Here is a 21890-nt window from a genome sequence, read left to right as displayed (position 1 = left end):
AAATTTCAAAATTACTTATGTGGATTAACCAAAAAGCAAACTGTTGAAATCCGAGCATCAACAGCGAAAAGGCATACTTCGTTACATTAATACAAAAAACTTGCTAAAACCCTCGTCTCTCACTTATTCCTTTGGAGCCTTGTTCAACAAATAATCCTTGAGCACATCCATCACCGCCCCGAATTCCGCCTTCACCTCCGTGGGCGGGTTAGCGAACCGGCAAGCCATGTCCGGGATGGCCTTCGAGTGATAGTCAACTTTCGCCTGAGTAAACTTCAGACCGTGAGCAGTACTGACCACCACAGTCCGATCACCGGCTCCAATGACACCACTCTTCCTGAGCTTATCCAATGCGGTTAGGGCAACGCCGGTGTGAGGGCAGATAAACATCCCTGAGGAGTCGGCTTTCGCCATTGCGTCCATCAGCTCCTCCTCACTGGCTTCCTCCACGATCCCATCGCAATTCTTCAGAGCATACACGGCTCTGTCTATGGAAACAGGGTCCCCAATCTGTATAGCAGAGGCGAATGTCGAATTCGCCTTCACCGGCTTGAAATCCTTCCACCCTGACTTGTAATACAAGTAAAGCGGGTTCGCATTCGCGGCCTGAGCACAAACCATCCGCGGAATTCGATCCACTAACCCCAATTCCTGGCACATTTTGAACCCTTTGTAAAATGCATATATGTTGCCGAGATTGCCTCCCGGAACAATGACCCAATCGGGCACCTCCCAATCGAACTGCTGCAAAATTTCAATCGCCGCTGTCTTCTGCCCCTCCAGCCTCAAACTATTCAGCGAATTCGCCAAGTAAATTGGCAATTCGGCCGTGATTTCTCTGATTAGCTTCATGCAGCCGTCGAAGTCGGTGTCGATGCTCAGCACAAACGCGCCGTTCGCGATCGGCTGGACCAATTGCGCCATTGAAATTTTGTTCGCCGGTAAGAAAACAATCGAGGGAATACCTGCGGATGCGCAATAGGCGGAGAGAGCAGCCGACGTGTCGCCAGTGGAGGCGCAGCCAACTCCGATGACGGGTCGTTTGAGCTTCCTGAGCCGGTTGACCTGGCTGATTAGTACCGTCATGCCGAGGTCCTTGAAGCTGCCGGTGTGGCTGATGCCGCAGTGCTTGACCCAGAGATCGTTCATGCCCATAAACTGTTTTCCGAAACGCTCCGCCCAGAAGAGGTTGGAGTTCCCCTCGAACGCCGAAACGATGTCGTCGTCGTCGATCTCAGGGAGGACCCACTCCTTCTTGGACCAGACCCCGGAGCCGTACGGCCACGTGGTCTTCCCAACGCGCGAGTCGAAGAGCCTCCGCCAGTACGCGCCATCAAACTTCCGCAACGCTTCCATGTCGTGCTGGACGTCGAGGAGGCCGCCGGATTGGCTGCGGTAGACGATTTCGTCGAGCGAGTAGGACTCGGGGGAGTCGAAGCCCGAGTTGAACGGGATGTACTTGGCCGAGAAGTTATGGGGGGAGCGGTGGCGGCGGGCCTCGTCGCGGATGTTCTCGTCGGCGGCGCGGCGGGTCTTGTTGGAAGGGGGCTGGGGCGAGGAGGTGTTTGATGCGGTGGAGGGATCGAATGTGGAGGAGGTGCAGGATACGGAGAGTGAGGGGGTAGGGGGGCGTTTGGATGCGAGGTTTTGGTAAAACGCGGGGAGATTAGGGGAGAGGGAGGAGAGAGAGGAGTGGAACAAGGCGGAGGAAGCCATGGCTGAGAGGAAAGAGAGGGGAAGCGTGTGAAAGGAGGCGGCGGGCGTTTGGATTTTGGAGGTGTTTGGAGTGGTGGGTGATCATAAGGACTAAGGAGGAGGAACAGGAGGAGCGAGGGGGTCCTTACTCATTAGTAGGTCCGTTTGGGACACGTGTATAAATTAGGCACGTTTTCGTTTTGTGTTTATGAAACTTATGTAATCCTTTTTTATTTTTGGATTTTTTTAAGGAAATTTTAATGAAAACTTCCGATATTATTTATTTTAACGAAAAATCATATCTTTACACTAAAAAGTCAATTTTGGTACTATTTATTTTACTATTTGTTTTGTCATTTTTATTAAAACTCAAAGTTTTCAAGTTTTTTTTTATTAGTGTTCCTTTTTTTTTTTAATGGGAAATGTATTGAAAATCTCATTTCTTTTTTTTTTTTTGGTGTGTAAAGTGTTGTCAGTATTATTCATTATGTGACTGTTCGCGTTCTACTTTAATAATATGTAATATCTTAATAGTTGAATATCTTTCTACGTAAATTCTATATTAGTAACAAGCACTCTAATGAGAAGGAAATTGGACGTTAATTCCTAGTCCAACGTCTCTCTTGTCTCCCTCTATTTTCTCTTACTCCATACTTTATTTATAACACGTTGATCGTTTCTCAAATTTCTTATCTTAACTCTTGGTCGACTAAATATATGTAAGATACATTAGAATATTAGGAAAACTAATGAAAAAGACTTAAAACTTTGAGTTTTAATCATAAATACAAAATAAAGGTAAAGTGAATAGTACCATGATTGACTTTTTAGTGTAAAAATATGGTTTTTCGTTAAAATGAACAGTACCGAAGTTTTTCGTTAAAGTTCTCTAGAATATTTACTAACTTGTTTACGGAGGGAAAAAAAAAATGAACCAAATTGGTCAATAAAACGATTGATTTGGTTCAATAATACGACTCGTTTGAACTTAAATTGAACCAAACCAGATTGAGATATTAACATTTATACGGCTGGAGTTACAAGGTCTAAAAGAACTAAAGGGCTAACCCAAATTGTGATGTTAACATTAATTTACTTGTAGTTTAGGCCTAAATAGAAACAGTCTCACCATGCTTACGTCTAATATATCAAGGGATTTCCGTTTGTAGAAATTACGTGTGGGTATGCAACAAGCAACTTATCAAATTAGGTTGTGTATGGTTTTGTTGCAACATGTTCGGGTATATAATTTGTGATACACAAAATTTTTATTCGATAATTGCTAGTGATTTTGAAAGCAGAAGAAAATCGAGTACAAAACTTCGATTACATTCGGTGAATCTTTATATATAATGAGAGAGGCAAGATTCAGTGAAACATTCAAAAGGCCAAAAATTGCCCCCCTCTTCTTAAGCTAAACAAAATATTAAAAAAAAAATCCACATGCACGACCACCCCCCACAGGTGCACTTACCAACACCCTGAATCCACCACCTAAGTACCAAATTTTGCAGAACCACCAAAGCTCCCAAAGCTCCCAAAACGCTTCAACCCATCTAGGCCTCCTCTGTACGCATTTGTAGTCACCAAATTCGAATCAATATGGCGCACTATCAAGAGAGAGAGGAGGGTTGGATGATGGGTTGGCTGTCGAGGTTGATTTTTTATTTTAGCATTATTAATTTTAATTTTATTTAGAAGTCTGTGCATGTAGGTCCTTCAAGTTCATTTTGCAAAAGTGCAAACTTGTCAACAAAATATATAATTTGATGTCAGTAGAAAAATAAGGCAAAGGGTTGGGGTTATCAAAACTTCCATCAAAACGTAGGATGCTAGATTAGTAATAATGTGGTTCATATTCGTATTTTACGAGAATCGAACCTAACACATTTTACTCACAAGTAAATAAGACTTGATCGTAGTACTAAGTGACTATTTTTGTTTATTTTAATAACAAAATATAAAAACTTATGTAAACAAAAAAAATTGTAAGTAAAATAACATGTATAAAACAAATTGCCATACAAGAGACTAGTATTTTTGTGAACATGCGAGTCAATATTTATTTATTTATTTTATGAGTCAATTGTGTAAATATTTATTTATTTTTGTAAGCAATTGAGTCAATAGTTAATTAATTGAACCACAAAGATTTTGAATAATATCATAAATTTTGGACCCACCCACGTGACATATGATCCAAATATAACTAAATTCTTTTCCTTTCTAATTAGTAAAAGAAATTAGGAAAAAAATTAGTTCCAAAAGATTATCATAGCTCTAATTTATAATTTGGTTTTTGATCAAAGGATGGTGACCAAAGGTCAGAACAATTGGCGTGGCTGAAACACACTTGTTTTTACTTCAATACATTCTTTGTTAATAGAGTGGATGGATATCACACCCTATGATTTAAATATAACCTCTCTCAAATCCTTTTTTGGTACCTAACTAAGGAATCTCATACTTTGTGGCCATGGGGAACACAAATTAAGCATGCGTTAGCTACTTTTTTCTCACCCTGTGAGAGACCCTCTGTTTGAGGGCGATTCTCACTGTCTGTATTAGTGGTTTTAATTGTGTTCAATTTCAGTATCGCTGATTCTAGTTGCGACAAGGGTAGTGGCCTTTATTTCCTCTATTTCTTTGTCACCTCCTTATCTCCCTTATGTTGATTTTTCCTTATTCTCCATTTCAATTTGCCATTTTCTTCTCACCCCACATGTGTTCTTCCTCCTTGTTTATTCAAGCTTCGATATACAGTCACGCTTCACCACGATTTGTTGCAGCCCACCGAGATGGTGAATAAATCTCTGGTGCTTCCACCGGTTCTGATTCTGGTGTTCCTAATACCATCACCTTATTTTTGTTGTGTGCCTTTGTTGGTAGTGTTGCTCGTGGAATCCCATGAACTTTTTTCACTTGGTCGTTGGTTCTCTTCACTTTGTGGTTGTGCTTGCGGGGCGGGGGGGGTGATTAGGGTTGAATGATGCAATCGATGAGGCGATACTCGGTTGGGGGCATGGAGTTGTGTGGGTCGAGATGCACTGTTGCGGCGGTGGTTGCAGTGGAACTCTCGATTTTTTTAGCTTTCTTTCTGCTTTGGGCCTCAACTTTTGGTTGGACTCTTTTTTGGTTTGTTAGGCTGGCCCACTTTTGCTTGCATGTGTTTTTGTCTTTGGGCCTTTGCGTTGTAAGTTTGTGTTTTGGTAAAGAACTTTACTTTTGTACCAAAAAAAAAAAAAAAAGAAAATGGCAAGCCACGGACACCCAACATACAGTGTGAGTGTTTACACGGAATGTTTCCTCCTGCCCAAGTATTTAGAGGCAATACAAAATTCAGGCGCCAGCGAATTGTAGGCGGATATCGGATTGTCATGTCGTAAAACGCGATTGTCATATCGTAAAACGTAATTCTCTTCCTAAGAATATATTGGTCGTACTCGTATGGCGTTGTTCGAATTACCATTTTAACCTCCATGGTCAATTGGTGAGAAAAAAACTAATGTAGTTGCTCAAATAGGCTTTGTGCAAATTAGTCAAGTGAAGAAGTTGGTAAAATAGTAATTAATTACTCCAACAACACAAGTTCAAATTGAAAATACCATCTTTTGTTTTTACTTTTTAATAAAAATTACGAAAATTTAAAAGTCAGTTCATTACAATTTCAAATAATATCTCAAAAAATCATAATAATTGTGAAATCCATACATTCGTTAATTCTTATGAGATTTTCAATAACCGTAATTGGATTATAAATCTATAAATCTCATGTAAATTTTAATCATTTATACCGTTTTAGCTACATTGAAAACATATTACAATAAGGTAGTTAAATATTTATAAGGTATTACTACCTTTCACTATTTCCGTTTATGAAACCTTTCTATAAATATCCATATTCTAAGTTCTGCTACAGTATTAAGCGTCATCATTGAAGATGAGTGATGCTTATCAAACAGTATATGTTACAGTCAATGCAAATAATAGTTTCTTAACGTATTTTTGCAGTTTGCACATGCGTTTAATCGAAGTCAGAAGAAAAAAAAATTACCTCCCAAAATGAAATAAGGGGTTTTCCGTAATTTACAAAGACGTATCCACCCAAAAAACATAGATTTTGATTCTAATCTGTCGGTTTTGGAGCCGAAAGCCAACGTTTGTGGAGCTCACGAAGCATTTCTTCCTTTCTCTCTCTCCTTTCTCCCTCTAGGACCCCAGCCGACCAGACCAGTAAAATAAAAAAAGTAGAAAAATAATCTCAACTGTCCGAAACGCACAGCCGCAAGCAAACAACAGAGAGTACACAACTTCAAAAACTTTTAGAGAGAGAAGGACTCAACAACTTGGAGAGAGGAAGACTCAAAAACTTGGAGAGAGAAAGAGAGAAAGAGTCAGAGAGACGTAGAAGCTTTCAAAGCTTCTTCGTATTTAAGCTTCCACACCTCAATTTCTAGAGAGAGAAACAAAAAATTCGAAAAAAAAAAATTAAAAAGAAAGCTTCGGAAGAAAGGGGCCGAGAATTTTATCGTCTGCTTTGTACGCTTCCCATTCTCGTCTTCGCCGGCTCGAAGTTCAAATTTGTTTATCGGTATTGCGGCTGAAAGTTCAAAGCTTCCGGTCCGGTTCGCTCCGATCTGACTCGCCGAGTCAGTTGCTGCTTGCCTCGGTCCTGTATCGGATGTCATAGCAGAGGAGATCGCTCTGTGCAATCGATATGGTAACTTGAAAGAAATATGTGGAAATGGTTGATTAGTTTGATTTGTTTGATTGATTGGTTAGCTTAGCTGAAGTTTGATTATGCAAGTTTCATTTTGATTTAGTTTTTTTTAATAGTGAAATTGTTGGTTTGGCTTAATTTGCTGAAAGTTTGATTATCCGAAGCTCTGGATTGATTGTATGGTTTTTAATTTTGTAGCTCAAATCATGTAGCAATTGAAAAGATAGGAAATTTGCAAAAACAGGCACCAAAAAATGTTTAATTTTTAAATTTTGAATTGTCAGCTTTTATTGGTTGCGATGCGAAAGGGGTTTGCGAAATTCAAATTCAATGAATATGCATCGGTAGCTATGGCCGCTACAAGAGGAACGAGTAAAAGAGATGAAAAAAATGTATTGTTGGATTTTGATGCTAAGGGCTTAAGATTGTCTAGTACAGGCATTGTGGTCTAAACAATCCAATTCTACTTGATAGATTCGGCTGAGTTTAGTCATATGCGTAATCAAGTGATAGGTGAAGTGGACGGGGAATAATTTACTTACCATAAGAGGTTCTAATTCCATACGAAATGACGGGGCAAGGTAATTTTGAAATTAGTGAGAGGGTGGTGGTCCATTTTAGTCAATTAACGAGGACTTGGTTGGCTCCCGTCAGGTTTTGCAACTTTCATGCATAATAGTTGTTCGCGGCCTTTCAATATATATAAGAAATGGAGCTTTCGGAAGTAGTGTGGTTAGTTGTGCCATAAACTTTGAGTGTGGCTTTATAGTCAACATTAAGTCAACAGTAAGACGGGTGTCTGTGGCAATGTTGCTGCAATTGTAATTTATTGTCTGCTACTTCTGGTTTTTAGCCGTATTTCTTGTTTTAGTTTCCCTTAGTGGTTTTGAAGTCCGCGAACAATTTGTTGATTTTTTGTTTTTTGTTTTGAACAACTGTTGAATTTTGTTAGATACATGTTGGGGCCCTATTACATTTCTTCATGGATTTTTCCAGCCACCAATATGATTTTAGTGTAAATTTTCACTTACATTTGTATTCTAAAGAATTTTATAGCCATTGAGTACGTTATTTGAATCAACTTTTAAGCTAAATTTTCAAACAGCTTTCCAACAATTTTCGATGAAATACTTTGGACACCTGTGTTATTTATAGTTGAACTTATTATGAACTCACTCATATAAGGTTTACTTTTGGATTGAATTCCTATTCACTCTATTCCATTATGGTAGAAAGTCGTTACTAAAACACTTTGTTGATTTTATAAAATCCAAAAGTTGAGCTATAAAATAGTTCTCTTGAGAAATGTTTCTTTTTCATTTATGTGCTGTTTGTGAACAATAGTTTCTTGTATTCGTTTTATCTTTTCCATTCTAATGTGTTTGTGTTTGCAGGCTCCACCAGTTAACATTATTGTAGGTTCTCATGTCTGGGTTGAAGATCCAAAGGAAGCATGGATTGGTGGAGAAGTTTTCCGTATTAGTGGTGAAGAAGTTCACATACGTACCAAAAATGGGAAAACGGTGAGCCATACTTAATGTATTTACTGTGTGATGAGATATATGATTTTGTTGCATTGGAAACTTCTCTATGCAAATGAAATTGGTTTTTTTTATCCTCAATTTTTAATGTGGAAATTTGATGTACGACCAATCATGATATACTTTATGCTAGGTATTATAACGTTCACTAACTGAAAATCTGGTTGCAGGTTGTTTCAAATATCTCGAAAGTCTTTCCCGAGGATACTGAAGCTCCTCCTGGAGGTGTAGATGACATGACAAAGCTGTCATATTTGCATGAACCAGGAGTTCTGAATAATTTGGCAGCCAGATATGAACTCAATGAAATATATGTAAGATACAAAGTTTTCTCTGTTCGTTAGTAGTGCTGGAGGAATTTTTGAGTTGAAATGAAAAGTTTTTGACTGTCTTGTTGTATTATCCTTGTATATCTTCCAGACATATACTGGAAATATTTTGATTGCAGTAAATCCATTTCAAAGGTTACCACATTTGTATGACGTACATATGATGGAACAATATAAAGGAGCCCAATTTGGGGAGTTAAGCCCTCATGTTTTTGCAATTGCTGATGTTGCTTATAGGTAACTTAAATATATCCTATCAGGTGCAATATTTATGTTCTCAGTTCCCCTACATTTCTTCCCATCATGTTCTTACTATTTGAGTATTTTATATAACAGAGCAATGATCAATGAGGGAAAAAGCAATTCAATTCTGGTTAGTGGAGAGAGTGGTGCTGGTAAAACAGAGACAACAAAGATGCTTATGCGATATCTTGCATACCTTGGAGGTCGAACTGGTGTAGAAGGGCGGACAGTTGAACAACAAGTTCTAGAAGTATGATGAGACTATATTCTGCCTTTAGACTGTGGTCCATAGATTATCTTGAAAATTTAATATTGTTTATGTTCAAATGGGATGAATATCGTTACCTGGATTAATTTTCTGGTTGATTATTCACAGTCCAATCCAGTTCTTGAAGCATTTGGAAATGCCAAAACTGTCAGAAACAACAACTCCAGGTGAGTATTTTCATTCCCGAGCTTGACAAGTCGAATCATGGTTTCACCAATGCCAGAAAGATTGTAGTGTAAATGTGTCTGGTTCCCATATCGTGCATTTAACTGTCAAATGAATGATGGACAATGCGCAAGAAGAAATGCAAGATAATAATATAATATATATCTAACAGTACTGTATTCTATTGTTAATAAGGAAGAGAGATTGTCTTGAGATTGTCTTGGATACTGTGTTGGCCAGCCACACAAGCCTACATCACATATCTTAATACATAAATCATACAACTGATGTCAGGGAAATTTGGTGTACATCTTTCCCTTTTCACAGTTTACTCTCTCAATGTCTGTTCTGTTTGCACATTGCAGTCGGTTTGGTAAATTTGTGGAGATTCAATTTGACAAGAATGGGAGGATCTCTGGGGCAGCTATAAGGACTTATTTGCTTGAAAGGTCTCGAGTTTGCCAAATCTCAGATCCTGAAAGAAACTATCATTGCTTTTACCTTCTTTGTGCTTCGCCACCTGAGGTATTTAAAATGTATTTGACATTGAACCACACACCTCACCATCCGTCATATGTTTTGCTGTTCTATACCTGTGATGGATAGTTACAGTTTATTGTTGCTTCTTAAAATCTTTCAGGAGAGAGATAAATTTAAGTTGGGAGACCCCAAACAATTCCATTACTTGAATCAATCCAGTTGCTATGAGCTGGATGGAATAGATGACGGTGAAGAATATCTTGCAACCCGAAGGGCTATGGATGTAGTTGGGATCAGTGAGGAAGAGCAGGTCGGTGTTATCAGATGTGCTAAGATAGATTGTGTGGTCTTACATTCAGTTTGATAATAATTCTTCTTTTCCAGGATGCAATTTTTTTGGTAGTAGCTGCAATTCTGCATCTTGGCAATGTTGAATTTGCAAAAGGAGAGGATATTGACTCTTCTGTCATTAAGGATGAGAAGTCTAGATTCCATCTGAAGACGACAGCTGAGTTGCTTAAGTATGCTCCTTTTATCATTTCCTGCATTTGATGCATTTTGAATCTCATATTATTACCTTTTTATTAATGACATATCAATTATTCTTTATTGTAGGTGTGATCCTAAGAGCTTGGAAGATGCTCTCATTAAGCGTGTAATGGTAACACCAGAAGAAATCATCACAAGGACTCTTGACCCTGTTTCTGCATTGGCTAGCAGAGATGCCTTAGCCAAAACTATTTATTCACGTTTGTTTGACTGGTAATCCAACTTCCTTACAGTGGTTTTGTTTGTACGTGTTTGTTGTGTCCATGCATGTTTAGCCATGAACATCTGTTGTCGTATAGTATCAAACACATGTATTCTAACCACTGTTTTTGGTTCTTACGTTAAATTCTCTTTAATGCAACAGGCTGGTGGAGAAAATTAACATCTCAATTGGTCAAGATCCAAACTCAAAGACATTGATTGGAGTTCTTGATATTTATGGGTTTGAGAGCTTTAAGTTCAATAGGTAAACTTTCAACTTCAAATATTGTTTACAATGTACGATCTGGTCTTGCAGCTGACAAGTTTCCTTTTCCATAGTTTTGAGCAGTTCTGTATCAATTTTACAAATGAGAAGTTGCAACAACATTTCAATCAGGTCAGAAACTTTTGGCATAGTTCTCACTTCCTAATTTTCATGATAATAGTTTAGTTCAGTCTTAATCAAAATCTTTTGGTAATTGCTTGTTGCAGCATGTCTTTAAGATGGAACAGGAAGAATATACAAAAGAAGAAATCAATTGGAGCTACATCGAGTTTGTTGATAATCAAGATGTGTTGGATCTGATTGAAAAGGTGACAGATTGGTGCTTGCTGCATTCTTGTTTATTATCCAAAATGGCTACTATAGTTTACATGATTACAAACTCATAATGTGGGATTCCTTCATCTGAAAGAATAACAGAAGTCTACGGTTTCCTCATTCCATTTCACTTGAGTTATTGTTTAATCTTTTATTTTTTTCTTTGCTGTTTCCAGAAACCTGGAGGGATAATTGCACTTTTAGATGAAGCCTGGTATGTAGATAATATTTAATCATGCAATTTTTTATGAAGTTGATGGAATCAGAATTCTTACCTTCATTAGAAGTTAACTTGCTCTAGTTTTTGTGCTTTTTTATCCTCTAATTTTCATTTTTATGAACAATTGTAGTCAAGCTTGAATTCTTTAAATTTTTCCTTTTCGTTGGACTCATGTTTGTCTTTTTGCTTCGCAGTATGTTTCCTAAATCCACACATGAAACATTCTCTCAGAAGTTATACCAGACATTTACAAAAAACAAGCGCTTTATCAAACCGAAGCTTTCTCGTACTAGCTTTACCATATCTCACTATGCAGGGGAGGTATACATGTTGGGGCCATTATGCATGTCCAGTACCTCTATATATTATTGTAATTTATGCTAAACTTTCATCAATTGTTTTTCAGGTAACTTATCTGGCTGATCAGTTCCTTGATAAAAACAAAGATTATGTGGTTGCAGAGCACCAGGATCTGTTGACAGCCTCCAAATGCCCTTTTGTGGCGGGGCTATTTCCTCCACTTCCAGAGGATTCATCCAAGTCATCGAAGTTTTCATCCATTGGATCACGCTTCAAGGTATTATTTGGATCAAGTACTCTACACTGTCTTATAATTGTGTGGACTATAGTTTTTTTATTGAATTAGTATCCACATTTTAGATTTAAATTTATGGTAGTGAGTCGGAGGGACGCCATAAGTCTAAACGAGGATGAATTCTTATCCTTGACATTGCAAAGTTGTCTCAAATAACACCCAAAAGTTTGATTTATTGAGCACCATGTACTCTCTTAGGTCACTTTCTCGAGCACTGAGTCTGTTGCAAGACACGATGTATGGAATTGTCTGTACAGAACACCTTTACTTTAAATTTAATATTCAGCTACATCTTAATATATTATATTATTGAAAACTTTTTGTTATGGAGGCAACAGCTGAGATTATCTCTTGAAAATGCAGTTACAACTACAATCTTTGATGGAGACCTTAAATTCAACAGAACCTCACTATATCAGATGTGTGAAGCCGAACAGTGTCCTCAAGCCTGCCATTTTTGAGAATTTTAACATTATACAACAATTACGATGTGGTGTGAGTATGATCTGCCTATAAATTCCTCTTGTCCTTAATTTCTACTGCATAACCTGCAAAAATAATCATCCGAAATCCTGTGTTTCTGGGTAGCTTATACCAGTCATTATTATTATTTTTCAGGGTGTTCTTGAGGCAATTAGGATCAGCTGCGCTGGATATCCTACCCGACGTACATTTTATGATTTTCTTCTCCGCTTTGGGGTTCTTGCTCCTGAAGTTTTGGAAGGAAAGTAAGTACACATTTTTATGCCAGGTGAAAGACAGATTTTTTTTATCTATAGCTTTCATTTTCAACAGAAATGTTGAATTGTTTTTACTTTTGCCTGAACAGCTGCGAGGACAAGGTTGCATGCCAAATGATCCTGGATAAACTGGGATTGACTGGCTATCAGGTGATTCAAGTTTTTATGTTCATTGATGATACTACTTAGCTACAGCAGTTAGGCAGGCTTGGGTAGTGCAACCCATATACACCCTATATTTTATACCCGAGCTTATCTTTAAACAATGCCGGCTTGAGATGAGGTCATTACTGCACGAACCCAGGTTGTAGGGCTGACATCCCTGTTCTAATAGGAGTTGACGGGGACCCGACTATCCATGCCTGTCAGCTGTCCCTAGCAGGCTAATAGCTTTCTGAAATTTCCTCACTTTTTCTTAGTTCTTAATGCTATCAAATAGATCATGCTTGTGTAACCTGTTTGAACTTTCTATATGTATGCTGTTGTTTTCTGCGTAATTCACTTGATTTTTCATATTTTGCCAAGCATTTTGTCAATGTACCTTTTGTCTGATAATCATTTTGTTCAACTCCTTGGCAGATAGGCAAGACAAAGGTCTTTCTAAGAGCTGGTCAGATGGCTGAGTTAGATGCAAGGAGAGCAGAGGTACTTGGAAATGCAGCCAGAACTATACAAAGGCAAATCCGTACATATGTTGCACGCAAAGAGTTCTTTGCATTACGCAAAGCTGCTATTCAATTGCAATCTTATGTGAGAGGTATCATCATCTATTGGCATTTAAATAATAACCTTTGGCCTCAAACACATCATATTAATTGGTTGTTCAACCCAGTGGTATTCCAAATTATAACTGTATTCTTGGTTTTTATAAAAAAAATCAGGAACATACGCTCGTGAGATATTTGAGCAGCTGCGACAACAAGCAGCAGCTGTCAAGATACAGAAAGATTTCCGACGATACATTGCCAGGAAATCATTCTCGACAGTACGGTTGTCTGCAATCACAATACAGACAGGGTTGAGAGCAATGACTGCGCGAAATGAATTCAGATTCAGAAAGCAAACTAAGGCTGCAATTCTTATCCAGGTCCTATCATCACTCATATTCTTACTGTATTGTTTTAAATTTCGTAACGAATTCTAGAAACTTCTATGTTTCTGTTAGTGCATCTTGTTTCAGATGAATTAATATTGATTAGTCATTCTTGTTGATTGCTTCCAGACTCATTTGCGTGGTCACATAGCCTATTCTTACTATAGGAGTCTCCAGAAAGCTGCATTATACACGCAGTGTGGGTGGAGGCGTAGGGTTGCCCGGAAAGAGCTCAGAAATCTCAAAATGGTTTGTATTACACTCCTTAATGTGATTTGTTTCTGTAGGAGGATCTAAGGCATCGTATCAATTACATTGTGGTTTAAATCTGTTCAGGCTGCAAGAGAAACAGGGGCCCTCAAAGAAGCTAAGGACAAACTAGAAAAGCGGGTGGAAGAACTTACATGGCGCCTACAACTTGAGAAGCGATTAAGGGTAAATATGTTTATATTTAATATCCATTTTGGTTGGTGTTGTTGGTTGGTGAGAGAATGTAGATCATTTAATAGCACCTAAATTAATGTGTGATGAGTTAAATTGCAGACTGATTTAGAAGAGGAAAGGGCCCAAGAAACTGCTAAGTTGCAAGAAGCTTTGCATGCAATGCAAATACAAATGGAAGAAGCAAATGCCAGAGCAATTAGAGAACGAGAAGCACTTGAGAAAGCTGTTAAAGAAGCACCTCCTGTCATTAAGGAGACTCCTGTAATAATTCAAGACACTGAAAAAATTGACTCATTATCTGCTGAGGTGGAGAGTTTGAAGGTGGGAACTCTTAACTTGGATGATGAATACCATCTATCTGTCAATGAAGTATCTTCTGTTAGATTTACCAGTTTGTAACAGATAACCATAACGATGACAATAATGCATTTTCAACTAAAATAGACAAATAATAGTTGATCCTGATGATTGCTGTATTCCGAGGAGGTCATATCTCTGTAATGCAGACAGTCACATTGAAAATGCAACCGGTTGTGCATTTTAGGTTTAGGACTGCCAATTGGTTGGGTTAGCTTGAAGCCAGATCTATTTGCCCTGAATTAATTACCTGAGTTTTGTTAAGCTTATGTTCTTTTGCTTAAAAGTTGTTCTAATTATATCATGTAGAAAAGTTATGGTATGTGCTGACTTAATGACGCCTTAAAACTTTACAGGCCTTGCTGCTCTCAGAAAGACAGGCAGCGGAAGAGGCAAGGAAAGCATCTATTGATGCGGAGGCTAGAAATGCAGAGCTGGTCAAACAATTTGAAGATTCATGCAGAAAAGTGGATCAGCTTCAGGAATCTGCACAGAGGTTTGTAAACACTTGTGATAATGGAATTGTCAGGTTTCTAGTATGTTATAATGACGATTATGCTTCATACACCTGGCTGGCTCGAGATTTTCCCATCATGTCCAGCAGGTTAAAATGCAAGCTCACATTTTGTTGGTTGTTAACGACCCTTCACTCACTTTTATGTTTATTTTTCCACACCGCCCCTTTACAATTACTACTCACGTTTTTACTTGGAGGTCTTTTGTTTTTCGCCTGACTTAAAAGGAACTAAAAAGATTTAGAAAATGTTTTTGGGCCCAAACGCATTTATTAATAATTATAAAGAGGCCCCAGAGAAAAGGTGGAAGAAAATTATGCTAAAAAGAGCTCAACTTGGACGGCAGAACAGTTGCTTAACCCTCATCCCATTCTTCACTCAATTTTACATTTTTTCCCTTTTTGCCCTTTACATTTTCGAATCAGGCTTTTTTAACCTGCTATCAATTGTCACCTTGATACGCACTATTCCCTCTGCCTCTCTTGTCTCGAAATGTGCCCTCCTTTGGTTTTTTTTTTTTTTTAAATTTTATCCAAAGCATCTCTCTGTCTCTCTTTGTCTCTCTCTCTGTCTCTCAATTTTCTGTGAAGTCATATTCATTGGACTTGATTTATTCTCCATATCAGGCTAGAGGAGAAGCTTTCGAACATAGAGTCCGAGAATCAAGTACTTCGTCAACAAGCATTGACCATGTCACCGACTGGAAAATCTCTATCTTCAAGATCAAAGACAGTGATTATTCAGGTATCTATTGAATTTAGGATCATTACCATTCTGCATTTATTTGCATTGTCATTTAAACTGATAGGTTGAGTGTTTCATGAAATCCGCAGAGGACACCAGAGAATGGGAATTATGTAAATGGAGTATCCAAGGTCACATCGGTAAGTGTACTTCATTGCTTTAACGAATGAAAGTTTTGCAAATCTTTAGAGGATAAGAATTTATTTGTATTGCTTACCGTTTGCTATATGCTTCAGGATATGACTCTTGCCTTATCAAATGCACGCGAACCTGAGTCAGAGGAAAAACCACAGAAATCTCTAAATGAAAAGCAGCTGGTAAGTGGCTATTGGCATGTCCTGATGCCTTGGTTTTTCTTTTTCTCTTTCTAATTAGTTTACCGCGATCCACTCGTTTTCAGGAGAACCAGGACTTGCTAGTCAAATGCATATCACAGGATTTGGGTTTTTTCGGGGGAAGACCAATTGCTGCTTGTGTCGTATACAAATGTCTTCTTCACTGGAGGTCCTTTGAAGTGGAAAGGACTGGAATTTTCGACCGTGTAATTCAAACAATAGCTTCAGCCATAGAGGTAAGTTACTCTGGGTGGTTTTAAGAAATCACAGCCTGTTAGTCCAAACTTTGTCGTACCTTCTTACTACATTTTAGAACAAGTTTTGAATATTCTTAAACTATTGGTTTTACGTACTGCAGGTCCCGGATAATAATGACGTATTAGCTTATTGGTTATCCAATACCTCAACTTTATTGTTGCTGCTCCAGCACACACTAAAGGCAAGTGGTGCAGCTAGCTTGACACCACAACGGAGGAGAACATCATCAGCATCTCTTTTTGGAAGGATGTCTCAGGTACAAAGCATTTACATTTACTTATCTTCTAATTTAAGTAGTTTGTTGTTTCGTATTGTACTTATCCTTATTTTTCTACCAATCTTCATCTGTACCCTCGTCTTCATAGGGGTTACGGGCTTCTCCTCAAAGTGGGGGGCTCTCATTTCTTAATGGTAGAGGACTTGGTAGACTGGATGACTTACGGCAAGTTGAGGCCAAGTATCCTGCATTATTGTTTAAGCAGCAGCTTACTGCCTTCCTCGAGAAGATATATGGAATGATGAGAGACAATTTGAAGAAGGAGATTTCACCATTGCTCGGATTATGTATCCAGGTGGCTTACTTAACTGTTTTATGGTTCTGTGAACAAAAGCATGCTCTTTGATGTTATAGAATCCATAGCCATAAGTGAGATAAGAAAGAAAATAAAAGAAGGAATTGTGTCTGAATATGCTAATAAAGGAGGAATTGAAAACTTTGTTCTTGTTGCCCGTGTTTTGGTGTTGTAGATGTTCTCCTCCCTAAATAATGGGGATACCAACTTGGACAACTGGAAAATTTGATTGATTTTGCTTTTTTGTACCATGCAGGCCCCCAGGACATCACGGGCAAGTTTAGTGAAAGGACGTGCCCAAGCTAATGCTGTCGCTCAGCAAGCTTTAATTGCTCATTGGCAAAGCATTGTGAAAAGCTTGGACAGTTGCCTGAAGACAATGAAAGCAAATTATGTGAGTTATATGGTTCCCCATAGAACGTAAAAAAAATTGTGATCGTTTCTTGGGTGAACAGTAATTTAATCTTATATTGTTTGGCGAATCGCAGGTGCCTCCCTTCTTGGTCCGCAAGGTGTTCACTCAGATATTCTCATTCATCAATGTCCAGCTATTCAATAGGTAGATCCAATCAGTCCTTTCCCTCTCTGCGGCATCCCTTCCCACTCCTTTTTTCGTCCACCACTCTTTGTTTAGAGGTCTTCTGGCATTTAATTCAATCATTTTCTGCAGTCTTCTTTTGCGGCGCGAGTGTTGTTCGTTCAGTAATGGGGAGTATGTGAAAGCGGGTTTGGCCGAATTAGAACAGTGGTGCTACGGGGCAAGTGAGGAAGTAAGAACCATGAACTTTATTTTATGCATTCTTTCATGTCTTTACCCTTTTTTTACAAATCTCTCATGTCTTTACCTTAAACCTTTTTTGTCAACAGTATGCGGGATCAGCTTGGGATGAACTGAAGCATATTAGGCAGGCTGTTGGATTCCTAGTAAAATTTCGTTTCTATGATCTTTTCATTGCAGTAAATGGTAATTCTCACTTTTTGCACAATTTGCTGACCGATTTTCTGAAAAATTCAGGTTATACATCAGAAACCGAAGAAGACCTTGAATGAAATAACGAATGAGCTGTGCCCGGTTCGTGCCTCTTCCTTTGAAATGTCGGACCTCTTTCTTTTCCCGTATTTGTATGTTTCCTTCCTTCTGATGTTATTGCTGCTTGTGGCTTCCTCAGGTGCTTAGCATACAGCAGTTATACAGGATCAGTACAATGTACTGGGATGACAAGTACGGTACACACAGTGTGTCCTCAGATGTAAGTCGACTTCAGATGGCACCGACATATAGCCTCTGTCCGCTGATGTATGTTAAAACATTTCGGTTCTAAAATTCTTCCTCGATGCCTCAGGTTATTTCAAGCATGAGAGTTCTGATGACTGAGGACTCCAACAATGCTGTGAGCAGCTCTTTCCTATTAGACGATGACTCAAGGTACTGATATTCGTGATCCCCGAACTACAATGTAATTATGTATTGATTATCCATCTGAAAATTATCTCTCTTCGCTTAAATTCGATGAATTTCCATGCAGCATACCATTCTCGGTGGACGATATCTCAAAGTCAATGCAACAAGTAGACGTAACTGACATTGAACCTCCACCATTGATTCGTGAACACTCTGGGTTTGGCTTCTTGCTCCCCCGGTCTGAATGATGTTCGCGATCATCGTCTCTCATGTTCCGCTCGCGTCTTTGTGGTTATGTCGAAAGACACAGCACATCAGGTGATGTGCTGAAACCTGTGCATATAGTTTCATTGTTTGTAATCATCAACATTTGTGTATAGAGCTTGTTTTATCTGCTCATGCCATCCATTTTGGTTTGGATGGCGGAGTCAGTTCATTCTTTCCCTCGAGTTTTGTCAACACGAGGGTATTTTCGTAGGTTGCCGTGTCACAATTTATGTGACGATGTGCCTGGAAACGGGCACTGGCGCCGGTAGCTCCTTTGTTTGGTTTTTAAGGTCGTCTGCCGGTTTTTGAGTGGATTTGTAGGCCATCATTTGTTGTATGTGGAAGCAAGTTGTAATTAAGTTGTGTAATGTTTTTTTGATTACTTCTAATACTAGATGGAAGCTTTTGTATTAACAAGATTACAGAATATAAATTTATTGGATTTTTATTTTGTTTGACCTCTTTTCCTCAAAATTGCTTTCAATTGTTCCTTATTTGTGCATTACTTTTAAGAACTCAAAGTTCGGTGCTTGTAAAAACTCGGAAGTTAGAAGTTCGAGTCGTGGAAATAGTCTTTTTGAAAAGCAAGGGTAAGGCTATGTAAGATAGGCGTTACCCCTTCTCTGACCCTGACTAAGCAGGGAGCCTGACAGTTTGGGGTCGCCCTTTTATAATATTTGAGAGAGATAACTAAGGTTCTTGCCCGTAACGGTCCGAATTTCATTTTTTACAAATTTGTACACAAACAAATCATTTCCCATCTGTATGGAAAACAAATATGAACCTCCTACAAATAAAAGCTAAGTTCTAGGAATACAAAATTACACAGCCTACTACTTCACAGGACTTTCGGGGATGCCTCGACTGGATTACTCGTCCTTCGATCACACTCCAACGATTGATCTCCCTGAGTTTGTGTTGGCTGCACTTCCGATTTCTTCTTCTCCTTGAGAATCACTTGCCTCGGCATTACCTCCAGCAAGAAACTTCCTCCGTTCCATACAGTTGCGGAAACCTTGAGTATTTGGAAGCTAACGTGCAGTTCATATGACAAGAAGATTGGGACTGTGAGCGCCATTGTCGCCACAGTAAATACGCCTTGGAGTAGAATGTACATGAGCAAGCGATTCCGATCCCCAAGCAAACCGCTCAAGCGCCACCATACGTTGTTTGCTTTCTGCGCCTTCTTTGAGAGCTCCCTGTTGGAGATGAAATCAGAATCGAGGAAGAAGAAAGAGAACCAAAATGCGAGGGATGATGGGGAGAGAGAGGTAGTAAGAACCTGTAAGAAGTCATGACTTCGGGATCTCTCAACAGCCTTTGCCGACGTAAAACATTGACAATGAGGAAATACAAGGCCTGCCAGAGGGTGTAAGCAAACAAGGGGACCCAAAAGAGCCATACCCAAAGGTAGGATTTGTCTTCTACGTAAGGCCACAAAGCTCTGCGAGAAGTTCCTTCCGGATGCATGGCTGCAAAAGATGCTGGATCCCACCATCGAATGGTGAAGAAAACTAACCCTGAAATAAACCTATTGCATCAGGGGCATGACATTAATGTATATTTATCGCTAGAGAGTATGCAACATAAAGTTTTCGGGGAAGCTCGGACATATATTGTACTAAACTTTGATTTGGAGGTTTGATTTGCAGGCCATGACTGCCGAACTAAGACACATACTTAAAATGCATTTACTAGGTTGGCCACAACTAAGGCATGATCAACCTACTGATTGGATCTAAATTTTTGAATCTATAAGAACATGTAAGGAAACAATTGACTCACCAGGGTAAAAGATGTATGAGGACACTAACAATTTTGTCAAGAGAACTAAAAACCAAGCTACAACGCCAAACGATCAATGCCCATGCTAACGGCCCCTGGTTAAGCATTTGAAAAAATCAACAATTGTACAAGTGAATCGTTACTTCACCACAAAGTAAAGCAACTAAGGAGTTCTTGCTTACCTCAGCAAATGAGAAACAAACCATGAAAAACTTTTCGTTCCTTGGATAAAGAAGCAGGTCAACCAAAAATATCGTATTGGCATAGTAGCAAAAGTCCTAGAACATACAAACAAGTTTATTACTTCCTCAGTTTTCATCATAATTAATCCAAAGAAAGTAAAAAGTACATAAGCAAAGGATGATAGGAGCATGATAAGTTTCGACAATATATAGAAATAGTTCCACCAAGATTTCAATCAGACACATTAGATTAGAAGCACCATAAAATTTCTTCTACCATCTATAAGAACATAGAACTAGGGTAACCCGAACACTTAGCCACTGTTCTTAATTTCAAACCAACTGTTGCTTCCTCTCTTATCTCTAACTTTTTATGAAGTATTCATTCTTCTTTGTCAAGGTAGGTAAGACAATAAAAAGGAGAAAAGAACAAAACCCGTTAGAACACACCCAAAATTTTTCCCACTGTCATCTTGGAATCCCGTATCAAGCCGAAAGATGTATTGAAGATGGCAAACCCCCCTATGATTTAATTGTTTTACGTGAATGGTTATCACTATCGTCCAATGTATACGACCAATACCCTATTCATCCAAATGCGGTAACAATTTACTAACAGACAGTTAAATCACTACTAGAGGTCCACATACATTAATTGAATAACGGATGCATTTAACGAAATCAATATGAAATAGCAAAGCATACCAAAAGATAGTAATGCCACTTCTTGAACCGATAGTATATCCAACGAAGAGGAACAAAGATGACATAGAACAGACAATATACATATCGAGTATCTTGCGGTCCTGTTAAAAGATAAAAATGTAAGAAACAAAAACGCGATGTAATTGCTTTTCTCAAATAGTAATTACTACAACCATTGCACCAATCAACCATTTCACCAATCAAGAAACCTTACTTGCTCCTAACAGGAAGCAAAATCCACCGAAACCGAGAACCCCCACAAGATACGTCACCTAAAGCATGTAAAAAACAACTTATATCATAAATTTCCAACACAAAAATTAACAAACCCAATACATTCACTTCACACAATTACACAAACATAATACATATTATTGAATCAAAATTTAATCACATGAAATTGGTTTATAACTTTTTACATAAAAGTTGAAGTGCTTACCTTGTTGATGAACTTTTCGTGTTCCTCAGCTTGCTTGACGATCTTCACAGCCTGCTTTGAGAGGATCTCTTTGGTCTGAACCGCTTGTTTCGACAAAATCTCTTTGGTTTGAGCAACTTTCTGGAAAAACCAAGCATTGCCAAATCAACAAAAACCAAAAGCAAACACAACCCAGAATCCAAAGGGAATCAAAACAACGAACTTTGCAACAAAAAGACAAAAAGGAAACGAATTTGGCCATACCTTTGATCGGTCTTTCAACCCTTGCCTCACTGCTTGGTGAAACGAATCCCCATTTGTTTCCTCCATTGGGTCGTCGCCGTTGGACATTTTTGCTATGGAGAATCAGAATCAGAGTCGGAGAGAGAGAGAGAGAGAAAAGGGGAGGGAAGAAGGAAGGTGGTGCTTGAGAACAACACAAAATCCTGTTAAGTGCTCTTTTTCC

General features: G+C 38.6%; 3 protein-coding genes across 3 annotated transcripts; 1 reads left to right on the top strand and 2 right to left on the bottom strand.

Annotated features, from left to right (window-relative positions):
• Window positions 1-3: 3 nt before the first annotated feature.
• On the bottom strand, window positions 4-1771 carry LOC103951904 (threonine synthase, chloroplastic-like). Its single transcript, XM_009363387.3, has one exon. It carries the CDS (start codon window positions 1714-1716, stop codon window positions 124-126), a length of 1593 nt encoding a protein of 530 aa, XP_009361662.1. The 5' UTR covers window positions 1717-1771; the 3' UTR covers window positions 4-123.
• A 4219-nt stretch (window positions 1772-5990) lies between these two features.
• On the top strand, window positions 5991-18353 carry LOC103951905 (myosin-17). The gene is made up of 39 exons (XM_009363388.3): window positions 5991-6415; window positions 7810-7938; window positions 8127-8270; window positions 8377-8522; window positions 8622-8778; window positions 8905-8963; window positions 9327-9486; window positions 9602-9751; window positions 9826-9962; window positions 10057-10203; window positions 10355-10456; window positions 10531-10588; window positions 10684-10785; window positions 10969-11006; window positions 11207-11333; window positions 11419-11589; window positions 11971-12102; window positions 12226-12335; window positions 12437-12497; window positions 12927-13104; window positions 13229-13434; window positions 13570-13689; window positions 13777-13875; window positions 13984-14205; window positions 14598-14737; window positions 15383-15500; window positions 15590-15640; window positions 15737-15817; window positions 15901-16071; window positions 16194-16349; window positions 16459-16665; window positions 16922-17059; window positions 17154-17224; window positions 17336-17435; window positions 17533-17589; window positions 17681-17737; window positions 17835-17915; window positions 18009-18091; window positions 18192-18353. The coding sequence occupies exons 1-39, from the start codon at window positions 6413-6415 to the stop codon at window positions 18313-18315; spliced, it is 4593 nt and encodes a 1530-aa protein (XP_009361663.2). The 5' UTR covers window positions 5991-6412; the 3' UTR covers window positions 18316-18353.
• A 572-nt stretch (window positions 18354-18925) lies between these two features.
• Window positions 18926-21890, bottom strand: LOC103951906 (glycerophosphocholine acyltransferase 1-like). The gene is made up of 8 exons (XM_048575208.1): window positions 21689-21890; window positions 21446-21565; window positions 21221-21278; window positions 21007-21107; window positions 20302-20397; window positions 20122-20214; window positions 19617-19855; window positions 18926-19533 (listed from the first exon to the last, which is right to left on the bottom strand). The coding sequence occupies exons 1-8, from the start codon at window positions 21773-21775 to the stop codon at window positions 19173-19175; spliced, it is 1155 nt and encodes a 384-aa protein (XP_048431165.1). The 5' UTR covers window positions 21776-21890; the 3' UTR covers window positions 18926-19172.

Source organism: the organism of the source record quoted next, unplaced genomic scaffold (assembly GCF_019419815.1).
Source record: "Pyrus x bretschneideri cultivar Hongxiangsu unplaced genomic scaffold, Pyrus_bretschneideri_v1 Contig8, whole genome shotgun sequence".
Taxonomy (NCBI): domain Eukaryota; kingdom Viridiplantae; phylum Streptophyta; class Magnoliopsida; order Rosales; family Rosaceae; genus Pyrus; species Pyrus x bretschneideri.
This window is presented reverse-complemented; position numbering and strand designations above follow the sequence as displayed.